At 40.6% G+C, this 20083-nt stretch overlaps 1 protein-coding gene across 1 annotated transcript in view; it reads left to right on the top strand.

Annotated features, from left to right (window-relative positions):
- The window catches only part of BTRC (beta-transducin repeat containing E3 ubiquitin protein ligase), a 195187-nt gene extending 183192 nt beyond the window's left edge, over positions 1-11995 (top strand). Inside the window, 4 exon segments of the mRNA XM_043983934.1 lie at positions 2229-2339; positions 3775-3853; positions 7298-7490; positions 11659-11995. Coding sequence (XP_043839869.1) covers positions 2229-2339; positions 3775-3853; positions 7298-7459 — 352 coding nt within the window. The 3' untranslated portion in view covers positions 7460-7490; positions 11659-11995.
- Positions 11996-20083: the final 8088 nt, after the last annotated feature.

The following is a 20083-nucleotide window of genomic DNA, read 5'->3' as shown; positions in this document are numbered from 1 at the left end:
CTAACACGCTTCAAAAAGATTTCTTTTCCCCCCTGAAGAATTCATATAGAGCAGGGCTTCTTAAACTGTTTCCACTAACAACCCCTTTTCACTCAAGAAATTTTTATACAACCCTGGGCATATAGGTATATAAAATATAAAATACATAACCTTTTTTCAACCTTAGTAGTATTTTATTTTTCCAGTTAATGTAAAGATAGTTTTCAACGTTCATTTTTATATAAGATTTTGAGTTACCAATTTTTCTCCCTTCCTCCCTTCCTTCTCTGCTCCACAAGACAGCAACCAATCTGATATAGGTTATATAAATACATAACCTTTTACTGCTGCCAAATTTTTCACAGCCAACACATTCAGTTACATGACCAGGTCATGACCCAGAATTTAAGAAGCTAGGATATAGAGAATGTCATCCAAACACCACATACTTAACTGGCAGTTTCATTTTTCCCTCTGTTACTGAACATGTGTTGGCAATTATAAAGAATTTGAGGGGGCAGCTAAGTGGCAGAGTGGATAAAGCACCGGTCCTGGATTCAGGAGGACCTGAGTTCAAATGTGGCCTCAGACACTTGACACATACTAGCTGTGTGACCTTAGGCAAGTCACTTAACACTCATTGCCCCGCAAAAAAATAAATAAATAAAAAGAATTTGAAGAGTGAAATATTGACTTGATAAAGATGTTGACATAAATATAACTGAGATTTTGAGAGATTATTCCATTCCTTTCACTTCCTGGGGGAAGATGTGAGATAAGAATGTGTCTTGTTCAAAACCAAATGTAGTCATCCTATCTAACAGAATTGTCTCACTTTTCATATAATTTGATAGATCAAACTTAAAGCATGCAGTAATCTAATTTTAGTACATATATAAACACATGTATGTACATATATATGTGTATGTATACATGCATGTGTGTATTTAAGAAGTTCCTTTCTAATTATATGTAAAGGCTTTCTTCCTTACACTACACTGTAAAGGAGTAAAAAGTTTGCCTCTATAATTAAACTGAGTTGTGTGGACGTATGTTAGAGATACTTTGCAAGGGAGAGAAATGGTTGATCTACATTCTTATTGTTGTTTTCAGAGGGCACTACCTGCTAGACTGATTCATTCACTTTCCAGGCAACCTTATACACATTTTGCCTGTTTATGCATAAGAGAACCTAACTGTAAGATTATATACTATAAAGTGACTGAAAATACATACTACATTTGAGCGACCTACCTTATCAGACCAAAAGGAAATATATTTTATTAACAGCATTAAAAAGGATTTGCATTCATTGTTTTTATTAGGAGTCAGGACTGTAGGCTTTGGTTTGAGGGAGGGGAGGGGAATGTTGTTTTTTAAGGGCAAGAAAATATCTGTAATATTGGACTAGCTTTAAATTTAGGGGGGAAAGTTGCTTTTGGAGCTACTGAATACCAAAGTATACATGTATACAAAGTATACTATCTATCTATATAGATATAGGTATAGATATAGATATATATTCATATACATGCACATGTAGGAGGGGATTAATTTCACCATTAAATAAAGGAAACTCAAACTCTGCAGTATTTTTGATACTGGATGATGACTGTGGAGAAAGTATTCTTGTTTCCTAATCATGAAAACATGCATTTGTTTTTCTAAAATGGTCTTAAATATATAAAAGCCAGAGTATTCTAAGTTATCACTGTGGTGTATTTTTAAAGCAGTAAAACTCACCTGTGTAATTTCATTGCTTTTAAATATTAATTCCTTTGTAAAAATGAATGCCTATAAGAAGTCATATAATTAGATCTGAGATAACAGGTGGGCACACATGAAATTACTGATTTCATTTGTGATTTTTTTAAGTTTCTGAGTGATTTGTGTTTCCCATTTATCCTTTTTTTTTCTCCATACCTGCGTTTTTTATGTTGCATTGAATAAAGTTTCTAATGTGCTCCTACTTTTTTAAAAAAAGATTGAACTAGCTTCATAGTAGTCTGCATCTTAATGGGACTTCTCAAGTCATCCTAACCAGCTGTAAATAAGTTCTAAAACTATTCTGAAATAAAGAATTGTGCTAGCTATGATTATTAGAAAGATGATTTCCCTGTCACTCAGTACTATCTCTGCCCTAATGCTTGGTTTTAAGCATATTTATATTTCTATGGCAGGTGAGTTTTATGATTGTAATCCATGTTCTCTGAAAGACATTTGGGGTTCTTAATTTCCTCTCTTTTCAGGTTGTGGGACATAGAGTGCGGAGCATGTTTACGAGTTCTGGAGGGTCACGAGGAGCTAGTGCGCTGTATTCGATTTGATAACAAGAGGATAGTCAGTGGGGCCTATGATGGGTGAGTTTCCAACAGGATGCAGAGAATCTGCCTCCCTCTATCCCCTGTCTTCACGTGTTGAAGAAAGAGGCACTTTCTTTGATAGCAATGGCTGGCTGCTTCCACTGTCGACTATCTCTTTGTCATAACAATTATTCCCAGGCTTTGTGGGACCCTATGTCCAAAGCTTGTTCTTCTCCCAGTTATTTGAGTTTCTTAGTATGACTATGTATGTAATTCATAATGCAAATGAAAGCCTTAACAGCAAACGTAGAAAAAGCCATTCTAAGAATAGAGATTAATGAAAAGGGCAGTGCCCTGGCAAGCCTGAAACACAGAAGGGGTAAGCAGTTGTGAAATCTGGTTGATGCCCCTTTTCATTTAGCCTTCTTCAGGTGGCTTCCAAAAGTACTACTCTGTTTTCATCCATTTTTAACTTATTTGTCCAAATATTTTAGTAGTAACTATTTCACTAATACCCAGATTCTTCAATCTGATTTCTATAAGTTAGGGTACCCACTCTTGTTACACAGATAGATTGCTAGTCAAAAGCACTCAGTAAATATTTGATCGATTAGACTTATAAAGGCACTCTTGTTCCTTCTATTTAAATTGTCTGACTCAAAAGACTAAAACTTAGTCTTAAAGACATTTTTGAAAATATCAATAGAATAGTTATCATTTCCTTAGATCTTCAGTTGCTTACACTGATAATATCCATCCATTTGCTAATGTAGTATTTGCTTATCCCTCCATGTCAGTCATCACCATTACCCCCGTGGGAAATTGTTCATTAGTTTTGGGATGGTAAATTCCAGATGTTAGAGTCTAAGGCTCTTTTCTTCTGTTGCACTACCTCCTATTACCAACCACCATTCTTTAGATTTTGCCCAATACTTGCTTTGTGAATTCATTAGAGATTCCCTTTACGTGAAGAAGTATCTTTCGACTGATTAATGAATTTGTTAGACTTTTATAATTAAATCAGAATAAGATATTATACAAATGTAAACTCCAGGACTTTTAAGTTATCGCCTACTCTCCAGCATATATAATTAGTGCTGTTTTATAAATCAGCCAGCAAAGAGAGAAACCAAAAGTAGAAATTCCTAGGTTCTAATTAAGCTCTTGATGTCAAATATCTCCTTTTTACCCTCTCCAGGTTTGGTCTAAGCTTTCCATCTGTCCATGTCCTGTTTAGTAAAACTCACCTGTTCCTTATTTTTATGTTAACCACATACTTTTTCCCCTGTTAAGCTCTACCCAAGAGTGAATACAAAAGTCATGTCTTGAGAACAGAAAGATTTATGTGTATTCCCACAAGCTAAGTTTATCATATAAGCTCCATTCACTGTAAATGTTTGTTTATGTGAATTTCTGCTGTTCCTCTTCCCCATACCTTAAATTTTGCTTTTAACAAAAGATTTTTGTGGTGGTTCCTTTTTTTGATCAATAGGAAAATTAAAGTATGGGATCTTGTGGCTGCTCTGGACCCCCGTGCTCCTGCAGGAACTCTCTGTCTTCGGACCCTTGTGGTAAGAGCCTCATTTGGGGTCAAGAATTAGGAAACAAGTTAGAAATGGAGATGTTCATCTGCTACTGTGGAACCTTAGGTTGGATTTGATAGCTAGAACCTCACAAAACCTAGGACCAAATGAGAAGGCAGCATACACATGACAATAAAATATTTTTATGTAGTGCCTTTCATCCCAGAGTGCATGGAGTAGAATGTGGCAGCTGTTTAACAGCTGCAGAGCAACTAACACAAACAGTTTAATACAGGAAGTGAATAAGAATTCGTATCCACTAGAAACTGCAGGGGGTACTTAGGGAAAGAGAATATAATTACCCAAGTTGGAATATGTCCAGTATGTAAGGATGAGCACACCTGCTCCAACACAAAGTGCCGTGGGAATTGAAGTGACCTCCCTCCTCAGGCCCCTTCCCACACACACCCTGGTCACCCCTCCTTGGTTACACATCTTGTTCGTGAGATGATGGCTCTGGCAATATGACTTCTTCCTAATTTCTTTGAGGTTTGCCAGCCCTTTCCTTCAAGTTTATAGCATTGCATTTGGGAAGTGTGAAAGGCACTGTCTAAGAAGGGAGAGCATCACCTTCCAAAATCACTAGCTTTACATTCTGTTGTTTGGCAGGCGCTTGGAAAACATTAATGGTCTTAGGCTGAAAGCTTCTCCTCTTAAGCTAAGAGAACTGAGCGGGAAGTGAAGACTCTCTCATACTTTTGAGAACTTGGAAAAGCAAGAACCCAGAATGTGGCATTCTGAGTTCCTGATGGAGTACTGTGTCTGCCTTTTTGGGGTGCTGAGTCATTCTCTCCATATCAGCAATGTATCATCTGCATGCACAAGTGTGTATTTTTCACTCAAGCTATGTAAACTTATGTGCCCTCAGTAATAAATCCAGTTTTCAGGAAATGCTGGTTTATGTCCTACCTCAGACACTTGCTAGATATGTGACCCTGGGCAAGTCACTTGTCCTCTCTGTGTCCTGGTTTCTTCAGTGGTTCCCCGAGGCCCCTTCCAAACTCTAAAATCTATGCTCCTATGATTCTGTTATCTACATATTTTTTGTCATCATTCAACAAAAACTTCCCTCCAAATTATTCCTGTGTTTTTAACCTTTATAAATGAAATTTATTGGGGCAGCTAGGTGGCGCAGTGGATAGAGCACCAGCCCTGGATTCAGGAGAACCTGAGTTCAAATCCGGCCTCAGACACTTAACACTTGCTAGCTGTGTGACCCTGGGCAAGTCACTTAACCCTAATTGCCTCACCAAATAAAATAAAATAAAAAAATAAATGAAATTTATTTGTAATCTAATTTTAATAGTATTTTATTTTGGTTTTTTCATATTACATGTAAAGATAATCCTTCATCTCAATTGGGCTTAAACATGTAATATCCAGCGGTATCTTATTTAAAAAAAATAAAACAGGAGCCCTACCACATTTTAAAAGGTAGTCAAATGGCTTTTTAAATCATTGCTCCCTGATAATGCCCTCTTATTCTAAGATTGTGTGTAGAGACTTCAAGGTTTACATTGGTCTAGTGGGGCTCTTTGTTTCTCCATACATACTATTCATGCAGCTGGGACTCCTAGGAAAGCATAGTAATCGATTTGCTGTAAGAGACATACACTTTTGGGGCAGCTAGCTGGCGCAGTGGATAGAGCACCGGCCCTGGAGTCAAGAGTACCTGAGTTCAAATCCTGCCTCAGACACTTAACACTTACTAGCTGTGTGACCCTGGGCAAGTCACTTAACCCCAATTGTCTCACCCCCAAAAAAAAAAATGTTTAAAAAAAAAAAAGAAGTTCAAGGCTCATCCTTCCCTTTTGGAGCCCAAGACAGCAGCTTGTCCTTTTTCTTGGCCATAGACATTATCTGTTGCATTTCAACTTGACTGAGCTCTCTAAGCATGAGAAATTATGGATTAGCAGTAATATGTATGAAGTTCAAATAGTTCTCTTTTCCCCACTCACACAAAGAGGGGGGAGGGAAGAGAGAAACACTCTGGGGATTTACTGTTTTAATCTGTTTCAAGAAATGCCCTGTGACAGTAGCTTCCCTGGCTAGTTAAAATGCAGGCATTAAAGAAATCCTGTCATTGGTGACTTTTTGAAGGGACTGAACAAAACTGACCTTCTGATGAACTTTATTGTCATTTTAAGAACAACAACATTAGTGTCCAGTGAAAAGGCAGAAGGAGAAGGAAACTGGGCACACACAAAAAAAACTTGCTTTTTAAATATACCAGGCCTAGTGGCTGTGATGGAGTGGGACAGAGCATGGTTTTCAGAATTGTCAATAGCTCTAGCTAAAGGGCAACCTTCAATCCATTTACCCCTCCTTCTTTGTTTCACATAGCCTCCAGAATCAAACCCAGCTCATGCTGAAGATAGGAAACCTCCTACTGTTTGTGTTCAATTTTCAAACAGTAGGAGCAAGTCCACAGATAACAAATGCTCTCTGCAGGCCAGTTCCCTTTTATGTTTTCCCCTCCCCGGACAGAAAAGTCACTCCACAAGCTTATAGCAACTTCTGAAGCTAAAATAGAATAGTATAGTTTACCATTGGTTGTCTTTTTTTTTTTTTTGCCTCTCCTTTTTAATACTGGAAATTTAGACTATTACCCCCCACCAAGAACAACAAGGGGAAAATGCTCTTGATACTTAGTTTCACCAGAAGGCAGTGAACATGTACTATGGGAGAGAGGAAGCAAGGTTCACAATGCTATAGAGAACCTATATGAAGGAAGGAAGGAAGGAAGGAAGGAAGGAAGGAAGGAAAAAAAGGAGGGAAGGAAGGAAAGGCATTAGGAGGGTATATACAATATGTAATCTAAATTTTATATTTCCCATAATAACAAAAATCTAGTGGAAAATGGATGAGAAAATAATATAATGCTTTTATTGTTGGAACTCTAGAATATCATTCTAATCTAAGTTTATTGTTGCCAAATCTTCAGACTGTTTTCACCTGACTTGAATCCCAATTAAACTCATTTTTGTGCCTGTCCTTAGAACTGCTAATGAAGAATCATTCCTGGCAGCTGACTTTGGACATGCTATAGCATTTTCATACTGCTTTTGTATCCCATCCATCTGGGCCAGTTCAAACATTTTTCTGTTTCTTGGTCATTCTCCATTGCCACTTGACCAAAAGGGATCAGGGAGGGGGCAGCTAGGTGGTGCAGTGGATAGAGCACCGGCCTTGGATTCAGGAGGACCTGAGTTCAAATTTGACCTCAGACACTTAACGTTTACTAGCTGTGTGACCCTAAGCAAGTCACTTAACCCCAATCGCCTCACCAAAAAAATAAAAATTTTTAAAAAGGGAATCAGGGAGCATCCTGTTGAACAAATAGAGAAGCCTACTGCCTGGATCCCTGAAGAAATTCGGATGGTAGGCTATAACACAGTGTAGACCTTTTTTTTTTTTTTTCTGCCTGTGTAGGAGCATTCAGGAAGAGTTTTCCGACTCCAGTTTGATGAATTCCAGATCGTCAGTAGTTCACATGATGACACAATCCTCATCTGGGACTTTCTAAATGACCCAGCTGCCCCAGCCGAACCACCTCGATCCCCTTCTCGCACATACACCTACGTCTCCAGATAAATAATCATACATTGACCTCATACTTGCACAGGTAGGAAAAATAGTTGTGTATATAGTTCTGCATGTGAGTGTTAAAAGGTGGGGAAGCACAGGCAAAACACAACTTTTTCCTGAATAACAGAAAGATTTGGGGCTGCGTTATCCAGTATTACCTTTAGTTAATGTAGTTTTTGTCCCTGATGATTCTGGAAGAAGTATTCTTTTCCCTGAAATAAGTCTGAATTGTTTTGTATCCTGGATAGGATTTGGGATACATTCTGCCATCTTTAAACCACGGATAACTCCCCTTTTACCACGTTTAAAATGGAAGCCCCACTTTGGTATGGAGTAAATAAGCTTGTAATGATTTCCAGTTGACTGGAGTGAGAAGTATATGACTGTGGTGACATCTAAACACTGTTTTGAGGAACAGTGAAAAAATGTAGAAGAAAATGGTAAAGGTAATCGGATAAGGATCCTTTCACTTGTATGCCACTAATTTTGATCTGACCAGTAGCCATATTAGAAGAACTACCTAAACTGACCAAATGATTTGGAATGTGCTGGTCTCAGAATAAATAGAACTGGGTAATATCTGGATCAGATTCCACTACTAATGAACTATGTGACCTTGAGAATAATTTTAACCTCTATGGACTTCAAGATACAAACCTATAGGGGGTAGCTAGGTGGCACAGTGGATAAAGCACCAGCCCTGGATTCAAGAGGACCTGAGTTCAAATCTGGCCTCAGACACTTGACACTTACTAGCTGTGTAACCTTGGGTACATTGAACCCTCATTGCTCCACAAAAAAAACCAACCTATATCTCAATGGCTCTAAAAAGAATAAAATTTTGATTTTTTACATACCTTGTAAAACTAAAAGACCCAAGGTATTAGCTTTGGCTCTTTTTTTGTATTGTGTGGTTTAAATCTGGTCATGACATATTATGACAACAGAAACACTTTTAACCAAGTACATATAACATGTTGTAGAAATATAATTCCCTTGAAATTATGACATGTACAGTCTAGCCATGTTTATTTGGTTCTCATTATCTAAGATGCCAGTTTATCAATACCATTTGATTACAAAAGCTAGGTTGGAAGGCTCCTTATTCTCTCCCCTAATCCACCTTCAAATTAGGGCCAGGCCTTATTCCCTTGAAATTGTCTGTTTGGGGAGAGTTAAGGAAGATCCCGCATCAGTCCTTTCCAGCCTTTCTCTTAGGCATGCAGAGGTCATAAGATATTCAGGTTCTCAAGATTACTGTAGATCCAGATCTTTTCTGATTGTGATGAGTTTAATCAAATATTTGAGACTGTCGTGTATCTAGAAGTGCTGCATTCTAAGTAAATGATAAAATGCCATATAACTCATGTAGGGACCAGTTTTTAATTGGGGAGTGTTAGCTAAGCAGTTCACTGCAATATTGGGGCAAGGAAGGAGACCCGCAGCCTCCCTCAAAACAGAGCAGGATTTATTTAACAAGAACGAACTTAAAAAAACGCAAACAGGATCAGTAGGATTATGGGAAAGGAAATAAAATGGGGAAAGGGAAATTATACAACCTGAATAACACCACCGCCCAGGAATCAGCTGAGAACACACAGCAGCGTCCTGTCACCTTCCAGTTCCAAGCTAGAATGACAAAAACCCTCCCTTCTTCCCAGCAGACCCCACGCTGACCACACACAGTCCCCAGCCAATTGGCTGGCCGCTCTGACAATCACATGACTGCCCTCACTGGGCTTCCAATCATTATAATTTTGCCAGGCATCAGCGAGTGGTGATGACGTGAAGTGCCAGCACCATGGCAATGGCTACAACCAGTGGGTGGAGCACTGTGCCACCTGCAGAGCCCTAGGCCAATGCTAGTGCCGAGGTCCCTTCTAAATTCCAGCCAAAAGATGGGGTCACAAAAACCTCAAATAACAATTAATTCTTTACACTCAGCAAAGCCTTCAGTTATCCAAAAGTATCTTCAACCTTCTTAATTCCCATAACCTAATACTCTACCTCATCTACAGGCAGGGAAAGTCACATCCACAATTGTTTTGCTTCTTCCATCAAAAACTCCAAGATTCTTTTATCATATCATAATGTATCATTTCATCATCTTTTTATTCCCCTCCTTCCTAAACTTATTCTCCATCCTTATCAAGACCTCTGACTTCTCCACATCTAAGTATTCTCCCAGGCCATCACCTCTCAACCTTACTTCTCTTGCTTCATAAACTCAGTCTTAGAATTCAGAGGTGTCAAAGCAGCCAAAAAGAGTGCAGGAACCAGATTAGAATATCATTGAGAATTGTTTAGCAAAATAAATAAAAGACAGATAAGGTAGATTTTTGGTTTTCTAAGTATGCAGCCTGCATGGATTCCTTTCTATTTGAGTTTGCCACCACTGTAGTTAACCACTTCAATCCTATACTATCCTCTGCTTCTTAATCCCTTGCCTTCCTGTCCTATCATTACTGATACCTTGCCAAACCCCAGTCCTGGATTTATGAGATCATCAAGGTTTGTAACTCATGCCAAGTTGTTAATTACCCTTCCAATTTCTTCCATAACTCTCATTTCTTTTCTAATTTTTTCTTTTAATGCTTTCATTTCATTTATAAAAAAATACTTATGGGCGGCAGCTAGGTGGTATAGTAGATAAAGCACTGGCCCTGGATTCAGGAGGACCTGAGTTCAAATCTGACCTTAGACACTAGCTGTGTGACCCTGGGCAAGTCACTTAACCTTCATTGCCCCACAAGAAAAAAGAAAAAGAAAATAAGTGATCACAACAACATGACTAATATGGAAATATATTTTGCATGATTGCATAGATATAACCTATGTCAAACAACTTTCCTTCTCAGTGAGGGGTAGGAGAGGGAAGGAGAAAAATTGGAACTCAGGATTTTTAAATAAATATTAAAATTTGTTTTTACATGTAGTTGAGGAAAAATAAAGTCTCAAATATATTTCAAAAAAATTTAAAAAGAAAGAAAATAAGTGATAGAGTGGGCATACGGGGCAGGAGAGGTAGTCTCTTGAAGAAGATGAGATGGAATATGAGTGCTTAAACAGTACAAAATGACTAATACGGTAATGTTTTACATAATAGTACATATATAACCTATATCTGATTGCTTACCACCTTAGGGAGGGGGGAGGGAAGGAGGGATAAAAATTGGAACCCCAAACTATAAATAAAAATGTTTATTACTTTTTTAAAAAGTGCTTAAACAGGTAGAGGTTTTAGTCTTGTTAAGGATTAAAGCCACTTCATCATGTGAGATGGGATGAAGGATGAGAGAGTGGCAGAAGGCATTTGAGTGATAGGAGATAAGGAAGAGAGGAGGGGGAATCACACTGGGTTTGAGGAGAAATGATATGGTTGGGAAGAGCCCCCTGTGGAGAGTGGGATAGTGAGTTGATAAGGGAGTTTTAATAGGATTGTCTAGCAGCATCGAAGACCCAGTTGAAGTTGTATGAGAAAAATTTTAGTGGACCCAGTCAGAAGAGTTGCATGATTTTTTTCTACCTTTGTTCTGCAGCACATGTATAGGAGCAAAGGTGGCAAGTGGTGGGAGTGATCTAAGGCTAAGACTTGGCAGGGCTAATTGGAACTGACTTGCTGGCAGTCCCCTTTTCCTGTTGCCCTTAGACTCCTAGCTGACCTCTTGTGCAGTTCTGAAACAGGAGTGGTCAGTTACTATGGTTTCTTACTGGATTTGTTTTCCATTATTTAGTCTGATGCAAATTTCAGAGTTTTACTGAAGTATGTGGGAGTTGATCCATCTGCCTCCCATTCATGCAGACATCTTGGCTGGAAGTCCTTGTATCAAATTTTGTGTTACCTAGCACAGTACCTTATCATATGTGGTAAGTCCTAAATAAATTTTGACTAAATGAAAGGTCCATTGACCAAGATTAGCTCTTATTGTTACTAAGTACTTCACACTAGAATAGATATGGTTCTGGGTCTCACTAGAGACCCAGATACTGTTCAAAAAACAACAGTATTACCAAGTGCCAGGCCTTTGTATCTCCTTAAAAAATAGTCTTTCTTACCTGTGGCTACAGCTGCTCAATTGGGGTGTGAGATTAGGAAAGCTCTTGGCATCTCTACCCCCAAGTGGAAGCCAAATTAATGTTCATTGACTCTTGTATTTCATGAAGATAATGGAAAACAGAACTAACTCTTTCCTTTCCTTTTACAGGATTCATTAAAGTTGCAGTATTTAATGTATCTGCCAATGTCAGGACAAGCAACAACAAAAACAACAACTATCCAGTTACCCAGGACTAGCTGAGAAGTGGGGCTTTCAGACTCATGTAAGACAGAGTTGGCCTGCAGTCGACCCCAGGACGGTCTGCTCAGCACAGCTGACTGCTAAAGTGCTGCTATCAGAAGATGTCTTTATCTTTGGTGAATGATTGGAACTTTTAAACCCCACCCCTTCCCTATTCCTTCTCCCTTTTCCCACTGCACCTGTTTTCCCCCTCTTTGGTTGCAGGCACAGATGACCTATAAATATATTTAGTGTTTTGCCAGAATCTCTGTTGCTTTGCTGTTGAGCAGAAGAACCGGTGCCCCTAAGAGAGCCCCTTCTGAGGGACAGGAGGATGCTGCTTTGAGCTGGACAGCTCAGCACCCTCTGCAGACTTTTGAGCTTTGGGAGCATCCAGCACCTGACTGAGAACCACCATTAATGAAGAAGAGGCAAACATTTCCCAATGCCTTCTGGGGCTGTCCTGAGTGAAAGGATGTGTGTCTGTGTGTGTGGCATTTTTGTGGTTTATTACCACTGGCGTATCTGGTCCATCGATCCAGGATCTCTGTTTCCTCCTTTCTCTCCTCCCTCTTCCCAGTTCTCTAACCACTTAAAGAGAAGATATATGAATGTCCTCAGCATGCTTGAGGTAGATCAACTAGAAGATACCACACTTGAAAGGGTTAAAAAATTGTTCAGATAGTGTCCAGGCCAAGGTTTTGCTTCAGGTTATCCCAGTAGGTGAGTCTTTAGTGGATACTGAGCTTATAAAAGTGGTACATAGGAACTAGCACTTCCCCCACCCAAAAAAACAGGAATATGCCAGCCCCCATCTTTGTCTGCTTTTTTTTTTTTTCTGGACACAGCAGTCTCCCTGATTCCATGTAGAGCATTAGAAGGAGGAACTGATTACATTTCCTCTCATTAACAATTAGATGTGTAATAAAAGCAATTGTACTTCATCTTAAATCCCTCAGACTACAAAAAAGGTTTAGAGTGACCAGGGCCAATCCCTTGGGTACATTCAGCATAACAGCTTACTTCTGCCCATATCAGGAAGCTGAGCATTCAAGTGGTAACATCTTTCCTGCAATTGTGAACCAAATAGTTGAAGAAATAGTCAAGAGTGAAAAGATGATCAAGATTGCTTTGGGGCTAGTAAATACCATCTCCCCCCAAATAAAATCCAATCACTTTAACTTTGTATTGCAGAATCTGCCTACACTCTTTTCTAAACCTTGTACTTATACATAGGCTTGAGCTGCCATGGGAAAAAAATCAGGCTGAAATTTGGGAAACAAATTTCAACTAATTGAGAAGATTTGGGGATTATAATAATCATGTTTCCCTCTTTTCCTTTCCTTTCCCTCCTCATCCCTAACCCACATGATTTCTCAGGCAATTAGTTGGTACTATAAATGATTGACCCTCATTGGTGTCCAGATTAAATAGCTGCCATGTTAGAAAGCTGTCTTGTTGGATCCCACACATGAATGTATCTCATGTGACCCTCCAGAGTGTTGGCAAGGACACTGGAGATCGCAGAAGTTTACATGTTCCCACACCCTGTAACTTGGAATAGGTGAACTTGCATGACCATAAAACTGGGTTCAGAACAAGCAGGACAGCCAAAGAAAATCCATCATCTCCATTTTTAATTACAGCTGGTTGAACAAAACAAAATGACTTCAGGAAACTCTGATAGCCTAAAAGCCAGGTAGAATTGGGAGGCTATTCCAGGGCTCTTGGAACCAGGCTTCAGTCAAAGAGGAGGGCATCTAGGCATGTCACTCTGGAGGTGTGTCCAAAATGTAGGCTGAATAGACTCTGGTGGTTCAGTATCATTAAAAGAATTGAATACACATACATACACCTTTCCCTTCCTCAGTATATGAGCACTTAACATTTGTATTTCTAGGTCATATGAAGAAAAATAATTTTCTAGCACAGTGACTCACACCACCCACCACCTCCCCCACACAAATGCTACAATGGTTGATTTCCTAGTCAGTCGTTATTAGGATCCCTTGTTGGGGTGTCTGCTAATGACTTTTCACCTAATTGGTCTTTACTCTTGAATTAAGGACTTTGCTGCAGGTGAAAGAGAAGTACCAGTACCAGCTCCCAAAATACATACACTTCAAACACTAAAATAAAGGAACATGTATGTGTAGCTATTGCAAAGGTATAGTACAACAGCCATAACTCTACTAAGCCTTCTGCTCTGTGCTGCTCTTTAATACAGGGAGATAATGGGTCATAATTGGTACCGGAGACTTAGCTCTAACCCACAGGTCCTTTGGAAGGTGTGCTGTTTTCAAGATTTATTTCAAAGCCTATTTGGTATACACCATAAAGAAGCTTCTAGCTTTTAATGAAATGAGCATGGATTCAAGCACTTCAGAGAGCTGTTAGCTCAGAGGACATTCCATGAACCTTCCCTCTCTGCTGATGATGGAAAAGGAATGAAGTTAAGTGGCCTGAAAAACTTGAATCTCACATTTCGGAGCTTTGGGGGTCATTTACCAGAACATTGTGGAAGAAATAATCAGGTAGTAGAAGTTCATTTCCAGAGAAGGTAAACCCACTTACCATCTCTGCATGATTTCAACAGGAATTGATTTTCACTAATCCCCAACTGGGCTAGAATAACATAGGGTCTGACCTTTTTAAAAATAGAAAGAGAAAAAAAGAACAAAGAAAGTCTCTTAACCTGTTAAAAGGAATGATGGGAAACTAGCTGAAATAGAATGAAATACCTCCATTGCAAATGTCTTCTCGTCAATATGTAGGTCTCTGGTATTTAACACTTTCTAAAATTCCAAATTTTAGACAAATTCCTTCTTTGGAAAATGGGGTGAGACTCACTGAAAGGGAAGTGTGTATGCATGTAGGTATGTGTGCACACTCATTCTCTTAATACAACCTGAACTGCCTGGACAAAGGTATATAATATGCCTTGCTGCAAACATGCATATTTTCAATGCTAGAAGAACTTTTTACTTTCAAGTATGCAGTTTTAAAATGGATGTGAAGGAATTGTGAAAAGGAAACCTCAGTATGCAGTTGTCCCATGGCAAAGTTCCTTTAGATAAATCCTAACATTCTGAATGACTCTAAATCTGAAATGGTGGCATGTATTAATTAATGTCTGTGGTTGTCATAAATGTTGAAATCTTTAACCTCCTACAGAAGAGAGGCTGGGGCTACTCCATATTGGTGGTCTGCTTGTGTAAAAACAAATTTCATCTTTTGATTTGGTACAATCAGAAGCTGAAGATGAAAGAAATACATTTCTCCCACTTTTCATTGGTGTGAACACCTATAATTGGCAGTTACCTGATTTGACATGTCTCTTAAGGGAGGAAGAGATTTTTCAGGAGGGGAATTTGGAAAGAGTATAAATGATTTTTTCCTGGGATAGGATTGGACATATTAGAGATTAATCCTTACTTAACTTGATTTCATATGAAAAATACCCCTTTACCTCAAGTGAGAGTGATCTACACCCAAGTCCATGAGGCTTTGGGGGCCTAATCTACAGATCTGAATCTATGGCAGCCAAGTTGCTTACAGATGGAAAGGGGAATTCCTGGATTTGATTTCTCACATCTTCACTGTTACACACTACACGCTAGTCTTTATTTCCTGATCAAATTTAGTTTTACTCCATAACTTTTCTCCCCATATATTTGACTTCCTTATGCACCAGAATTATGTAAACAGGCTTACCAGGACCTGAATTATCAGAAAATGAGTTTCTACTTTCCTCCTCCCTCTCCCTAGTCAAACATGAGATTTGTTGTCTTCCCTTTTTTACAAAGGATGCCATTGTTACAGAGATAACAAGTCTGTCTCATCGTTGCAGGCTTCACTCAGCATATCTGAATCCATCCTCCCTTCCTCTCCTCCTAGAGCCAGTTTCACTATAATTCATACCATAAGATGTGAGAATCTTAGGGAGCATGAGCTGTGTTGCATTCCTTCATACCTTTGCTTATTACTCATAACCAGAATTGTGGGTGCTAAGGAGAAGTAGTAAATCCATGAGTGTGGCTATCTGATTTCCAAGTAAAGTTCTGGAACCTCACTGTTGAAAGGTTAGCTCATGTGACCTGAGACTTCCCAGAAAAAAGACAACTGAAAATTGTTTTCTGAGCAATGCAGTGGCAACTCAGCTACTTTGAGTAATAGGATTTTTCTCTCTGACTATGAATGTCATTGTAATATTTGGCTCCACTCCCCACCCTTGCACTTGGCAGCTCTTGGCACAAAAGAAACCTATAGTTTGCTAGGGTGTGGACTTGTGCAGTCTCCTCGAATCTCTCTACTCAGAAAACTTCAACCTTCTTTAATGCTTTCCCAGATTGGTGAAAAAGTGAGTCCAACCTAAGCTGTGGTTGAAAGGGGTTGTTCAAACAAACTGGAACTGTGAGGATGGGGTTGGAAGTATAGAGATGGGGGGTTTCCTGGGAGATCTTGGTATGTTCAGCTCTTTGTTCTCTAGACTCAAGTAACAAGTGCTTTGACTTTTGTGATTATGTTATGGTGATGTGTAGTTAATGTACTAATATGTTCAAGAGCTAGGATCATGGTAATAGAGTGTGGTTTTTTAACTGTTCAAAAAAAAGTAACTTAAATTACAAATATAAGATTAAATTGTGAATTTGCCAAGTGTCTTGTCTCTTTACCCAGCCATAGGAAGGAGAGTAAAATTGAAAAGCAGTACAAGTTATTAAATATAAACAATAAAATAATAAGGCATTTCCATATGAAAATAAAACCCTGAAGTGCCAGACAACATTGAGCTAAGCCCTGAGAAAAACTATTGTAGACATTGTGGGCATGGTCCTGGTTAAAAAGCTGCCCAATTTGTACTTTGATAGTCTGTCTGTCTGTCTGTCTCTCTCTCTCTCTCTCTCTCCCTCCCCCTCCCCCCCTCCCCCTCCCTCTCCCCCCCCCACACATACTGTATCATAGTTGGTCAGCTTACCAGTAGACTTGCATTTTGGCTATACTGAACCCTAGTAGAGACTACTTTAGGCAAAACAGTCTGATGAGTTAGGAAGAATAGCAAAACATTGACAAACCTACGGGCAGTCATGATGTGATTCTTAAATCCCTTCCCTAAGTATGAGACATTTCTCCTTCCTTTTTCTCCCCTCCTCCTTTCCTAGAGGAATTAGCCCTCTGGGCTGCCTGGAACTGATGGACAAAGATGGCACCTCTCCTCTGATGCTATAAGAGTGAATCTTATAAAGGAGATTCTCTACCTTCCAGATTCTCTACCCCCTTCCTCATGAGGAGTGTGTGTTTTGTGTTATCTATTCCCCTTTCAGGAACACCGGGCCCCCTCAGTCATGGTAGAAGGTCCTCTATAGCCTTCCCATTAGGAGAGCAGCTCTTTTTCTTCCTCTTACTGGTGGGGGCCACTCTCCCGTAGAAAGGTGTCACTGTACCCCCAGAGGCTTTAACATCAGGGGCCAGGGAGAAGGCAAGTGCCCTTACTAGGGCAAACCTAATGGTGATATTTCATTACTAGCCTGATTCCTGGCCTGATCAAAGTCTGAGCCTTGGAGAGTGAACTCCATTCTTCCAATATCAGTATCAAGCTTCTTTTACTCCAAAAGGACTAGGGTCTCTAAAGCTGCCTTTGCAAAACCCTCACTACTCTCTTCATTGTCTGGTCTGGGACAGCAACCTTCCTCCTTCACAACTGCTGCTGTCATCGGCAGTTGGGGGGGGGGGGCGGGGACCTCCCCTCTTCCTGATTGGCTCTTACCAATTAAGAGCATTTTATTAGGCTGCTAATTAAAGGCACTTCGTTAGCAGCAGGGGATGCTGGGTGGGTGTCTGGATGCTGATGGAGCTGCAACTGAGAGAAATTGGTTTCCTCCCCCCATCAACCCTAGCCTCTCAGGACCCCCCTCAGTCCTGAAGCTTCTCCTTCCACCCGCCAAACCCTTGACTTTCAATTAGCAGCTCTCAGGGGAGCAAGGTCATTAGAATCTGAGCCCACCCCTTTCCCAAGCCCATGTGGACTTGGGAGGATTGGGAAACCTTTTTTCATCTGAGGCTCTAGGGAGGCAAGGAAAAGAGTTAAAACTTTAGACCGTGTGGAGTCAAGGAGGATGTTCCCAGTTAGATCAAGGGCAGGCTCAATGAAGAGTTTTCTTGCTGTGGAGAGGAGCTGTTCATTCCTAAGTCTCTGCTATTGACCCTTCATCTGAAACTAGCAACACCCTCCCTTCCCCACCCCAGAAACCGGGTTCTCCCTGTTGGCTCACCCATAGTTTGGTGAGGGAGCAGAGCAGAGAATCTATGGATCATGGATGGGCAAAAAGAGCATTAGTAACCCCGCTCTCAGGGCCATAACTGGGCTCAACCATTCTGTCAAATCACATTGTTAGCTGTAGTGTCACTTCCAGTGTCACAGCATCTCACACCGAGGTGATAGTGACTGTCCTCGCACTGAATTAACTTCCTTGTCTCTGTACCCTCATTATTGCATCATTTGAAGAAAAAAAAAAAGTGATTTGAATTGTCTCAAAGACATGGGTAAAGACTGAATGGATGTGGAGCATTTTTTGCCCTTAAAGGCCATCCCTTTAAGGATTTGAGATTGCTGCTGGGGGTGTTCCCAAAGAAATCCCCTATGGATCCTACTCCATGAGGGAGGCAGGAATCAGTTGTGATCAAGAGGATTGACACCAGCAATTGAGGGTCACCCTGAGGACAGCCTCAGCCCCCTCCTCCCCCACCCTCTACCACCACCACTTAGCTGCAGAGTTAGCACCAGGGAGCTGGACTGGGAGGACAGATTTATGGCCAAGCCTAGCTCTCTCTGTTTAACCCGCAGCCGACTTGGGCTGCAGACACTAAATTAGATTGTTGACAATTAGAGAGACTAATGGGAGCTTGGCCGTCCCCGGAGCCAGATAGCCCAGCAAGGCCGCCCTTTAATAACCACCGATCATAGGCAGGAAGCCCCACACACTCTCCCTCCAATACACATGCGCATGCACACACACCATCTACCTTCGGGAGCCTCATAATTGGCAAGGCCAGGCCCTCAGCCCCACAACCAGTGTCACTGCCACCACTCCTTTGCTTTGATCCCCCACCCCACCCTGTGACTTCATGGTACAGTGAAAAGAGGGCTGGCTCTAAAGTCAGGACCTTGGTTCTAATCTTGCCTCTTGATACCACCTGTGTAACTTTGGCTAAGTCATCTAAGCCTTCTTGAACCTCAGTTTCCTCGTGCAAAATAAGGCAATGGAACTAGACCATCTCTGAAGTACTTTCTGAATCTAGGCTTATGATCTCATCTCACTTCTCTGTCTTATTTCCTGGTCTCCCCTCTGTCTCTGTGCCTTCTCTCCCCTTCACCCTTTCTATTCTGCTCTTCTGATCCTCTAGCTCTTCCAGCTCCATCTTCCACCCCTACTCTAGCTGGGTTTGGGGGTCCCTGCTCTAGTTTCCCAGGGCCTCTACTATGTTTCTCTTTTCCCTGTCATTTCTCCATCTCTTTTCATCTCCCATCCAACAACTCAGTCATTTACCAAGCATCTACTTGGCAGGCTAGTGTGTTAGGCTTTGGGAGGAAGAGAAGGGCTACAGAGTTGAGTCTAGTAGAGAATATGGCATACGTGATTATAGTAGAGAATATTTAATATGCATAAAAATGGTCCAAGCCAAGGGTTTAGTGAGGTTAGTGATGGGGGGGGGGGCAGTCAAGAACGGCTTTCTGAAGGAAGAGAGATTCAAGTTTGCCTTTAAAGGATGAGTGAGCCAAGACAGGGAGACTGTAAGCTTGGGGAGTGGCCCAATGGGACTGAAGCAGAGAGCATGGATGTATTAATATGCAATTGACTAGAAAGGTGGCCCTGTTGTGTGTGTGTGTGTGTGTGTAAGTCCCTTGTTCTTTGGATGTATATGCACGTTTTCTGTGCAACTCAATCAGGAGTTCTTAACATTCTTTGTGTTGTGATCCCCTTCACAGGACAGTGAAGCCTATTCCCAAAATAGTGTTTCTAAATGCATAAAACAAAATACACATTATTACAAGAGGAAACAATTATACTGAAATACAGCTATCAAAATGTTTTTTTAAAACAAGTTCATGGATTGAAGGTTAAGAATCCCTGAGCCACATTACAAACTTCTTGAGTGCAAGGGTAGTCAGCACTCAATAGATATTTAGCATCTCCCTCCTTCCCCCACCCCCCACCCCGGGGGCTGGCCTAGTCTTCAAAGTCCTTTATGAGTTTGCTTAGAGTGTAAGTCTCTGGGTTTGAGTGACCCTGCCAGTTTCTCACTTCACCTCACCTGACCCCCTAGCCTGGGCCCACCCCAGAAGGCTCTTAGGAGG

This window comes from Dromiciops gliroides, chromosome 2, assembly GCF_019393635.1.
Source record: "Dromiciops gliroides isolate mDroGli1 chromosome 2, mDroGli1.pri, whole genome shotgun sequence".
Taxonomy (NCBI): domain Eukaryota; kingdom Metazoa; phylum Chordata; class Mammalia; order Microbiotheria; family Microbiotheriidae; genus Dromiciops; species Dromiciops gliroides.
The sequence above is the reverse complement of the archived record's forward strand: the minus strand, read 5'-3'. Positions and strand labels throughout refer to the sequence as shown.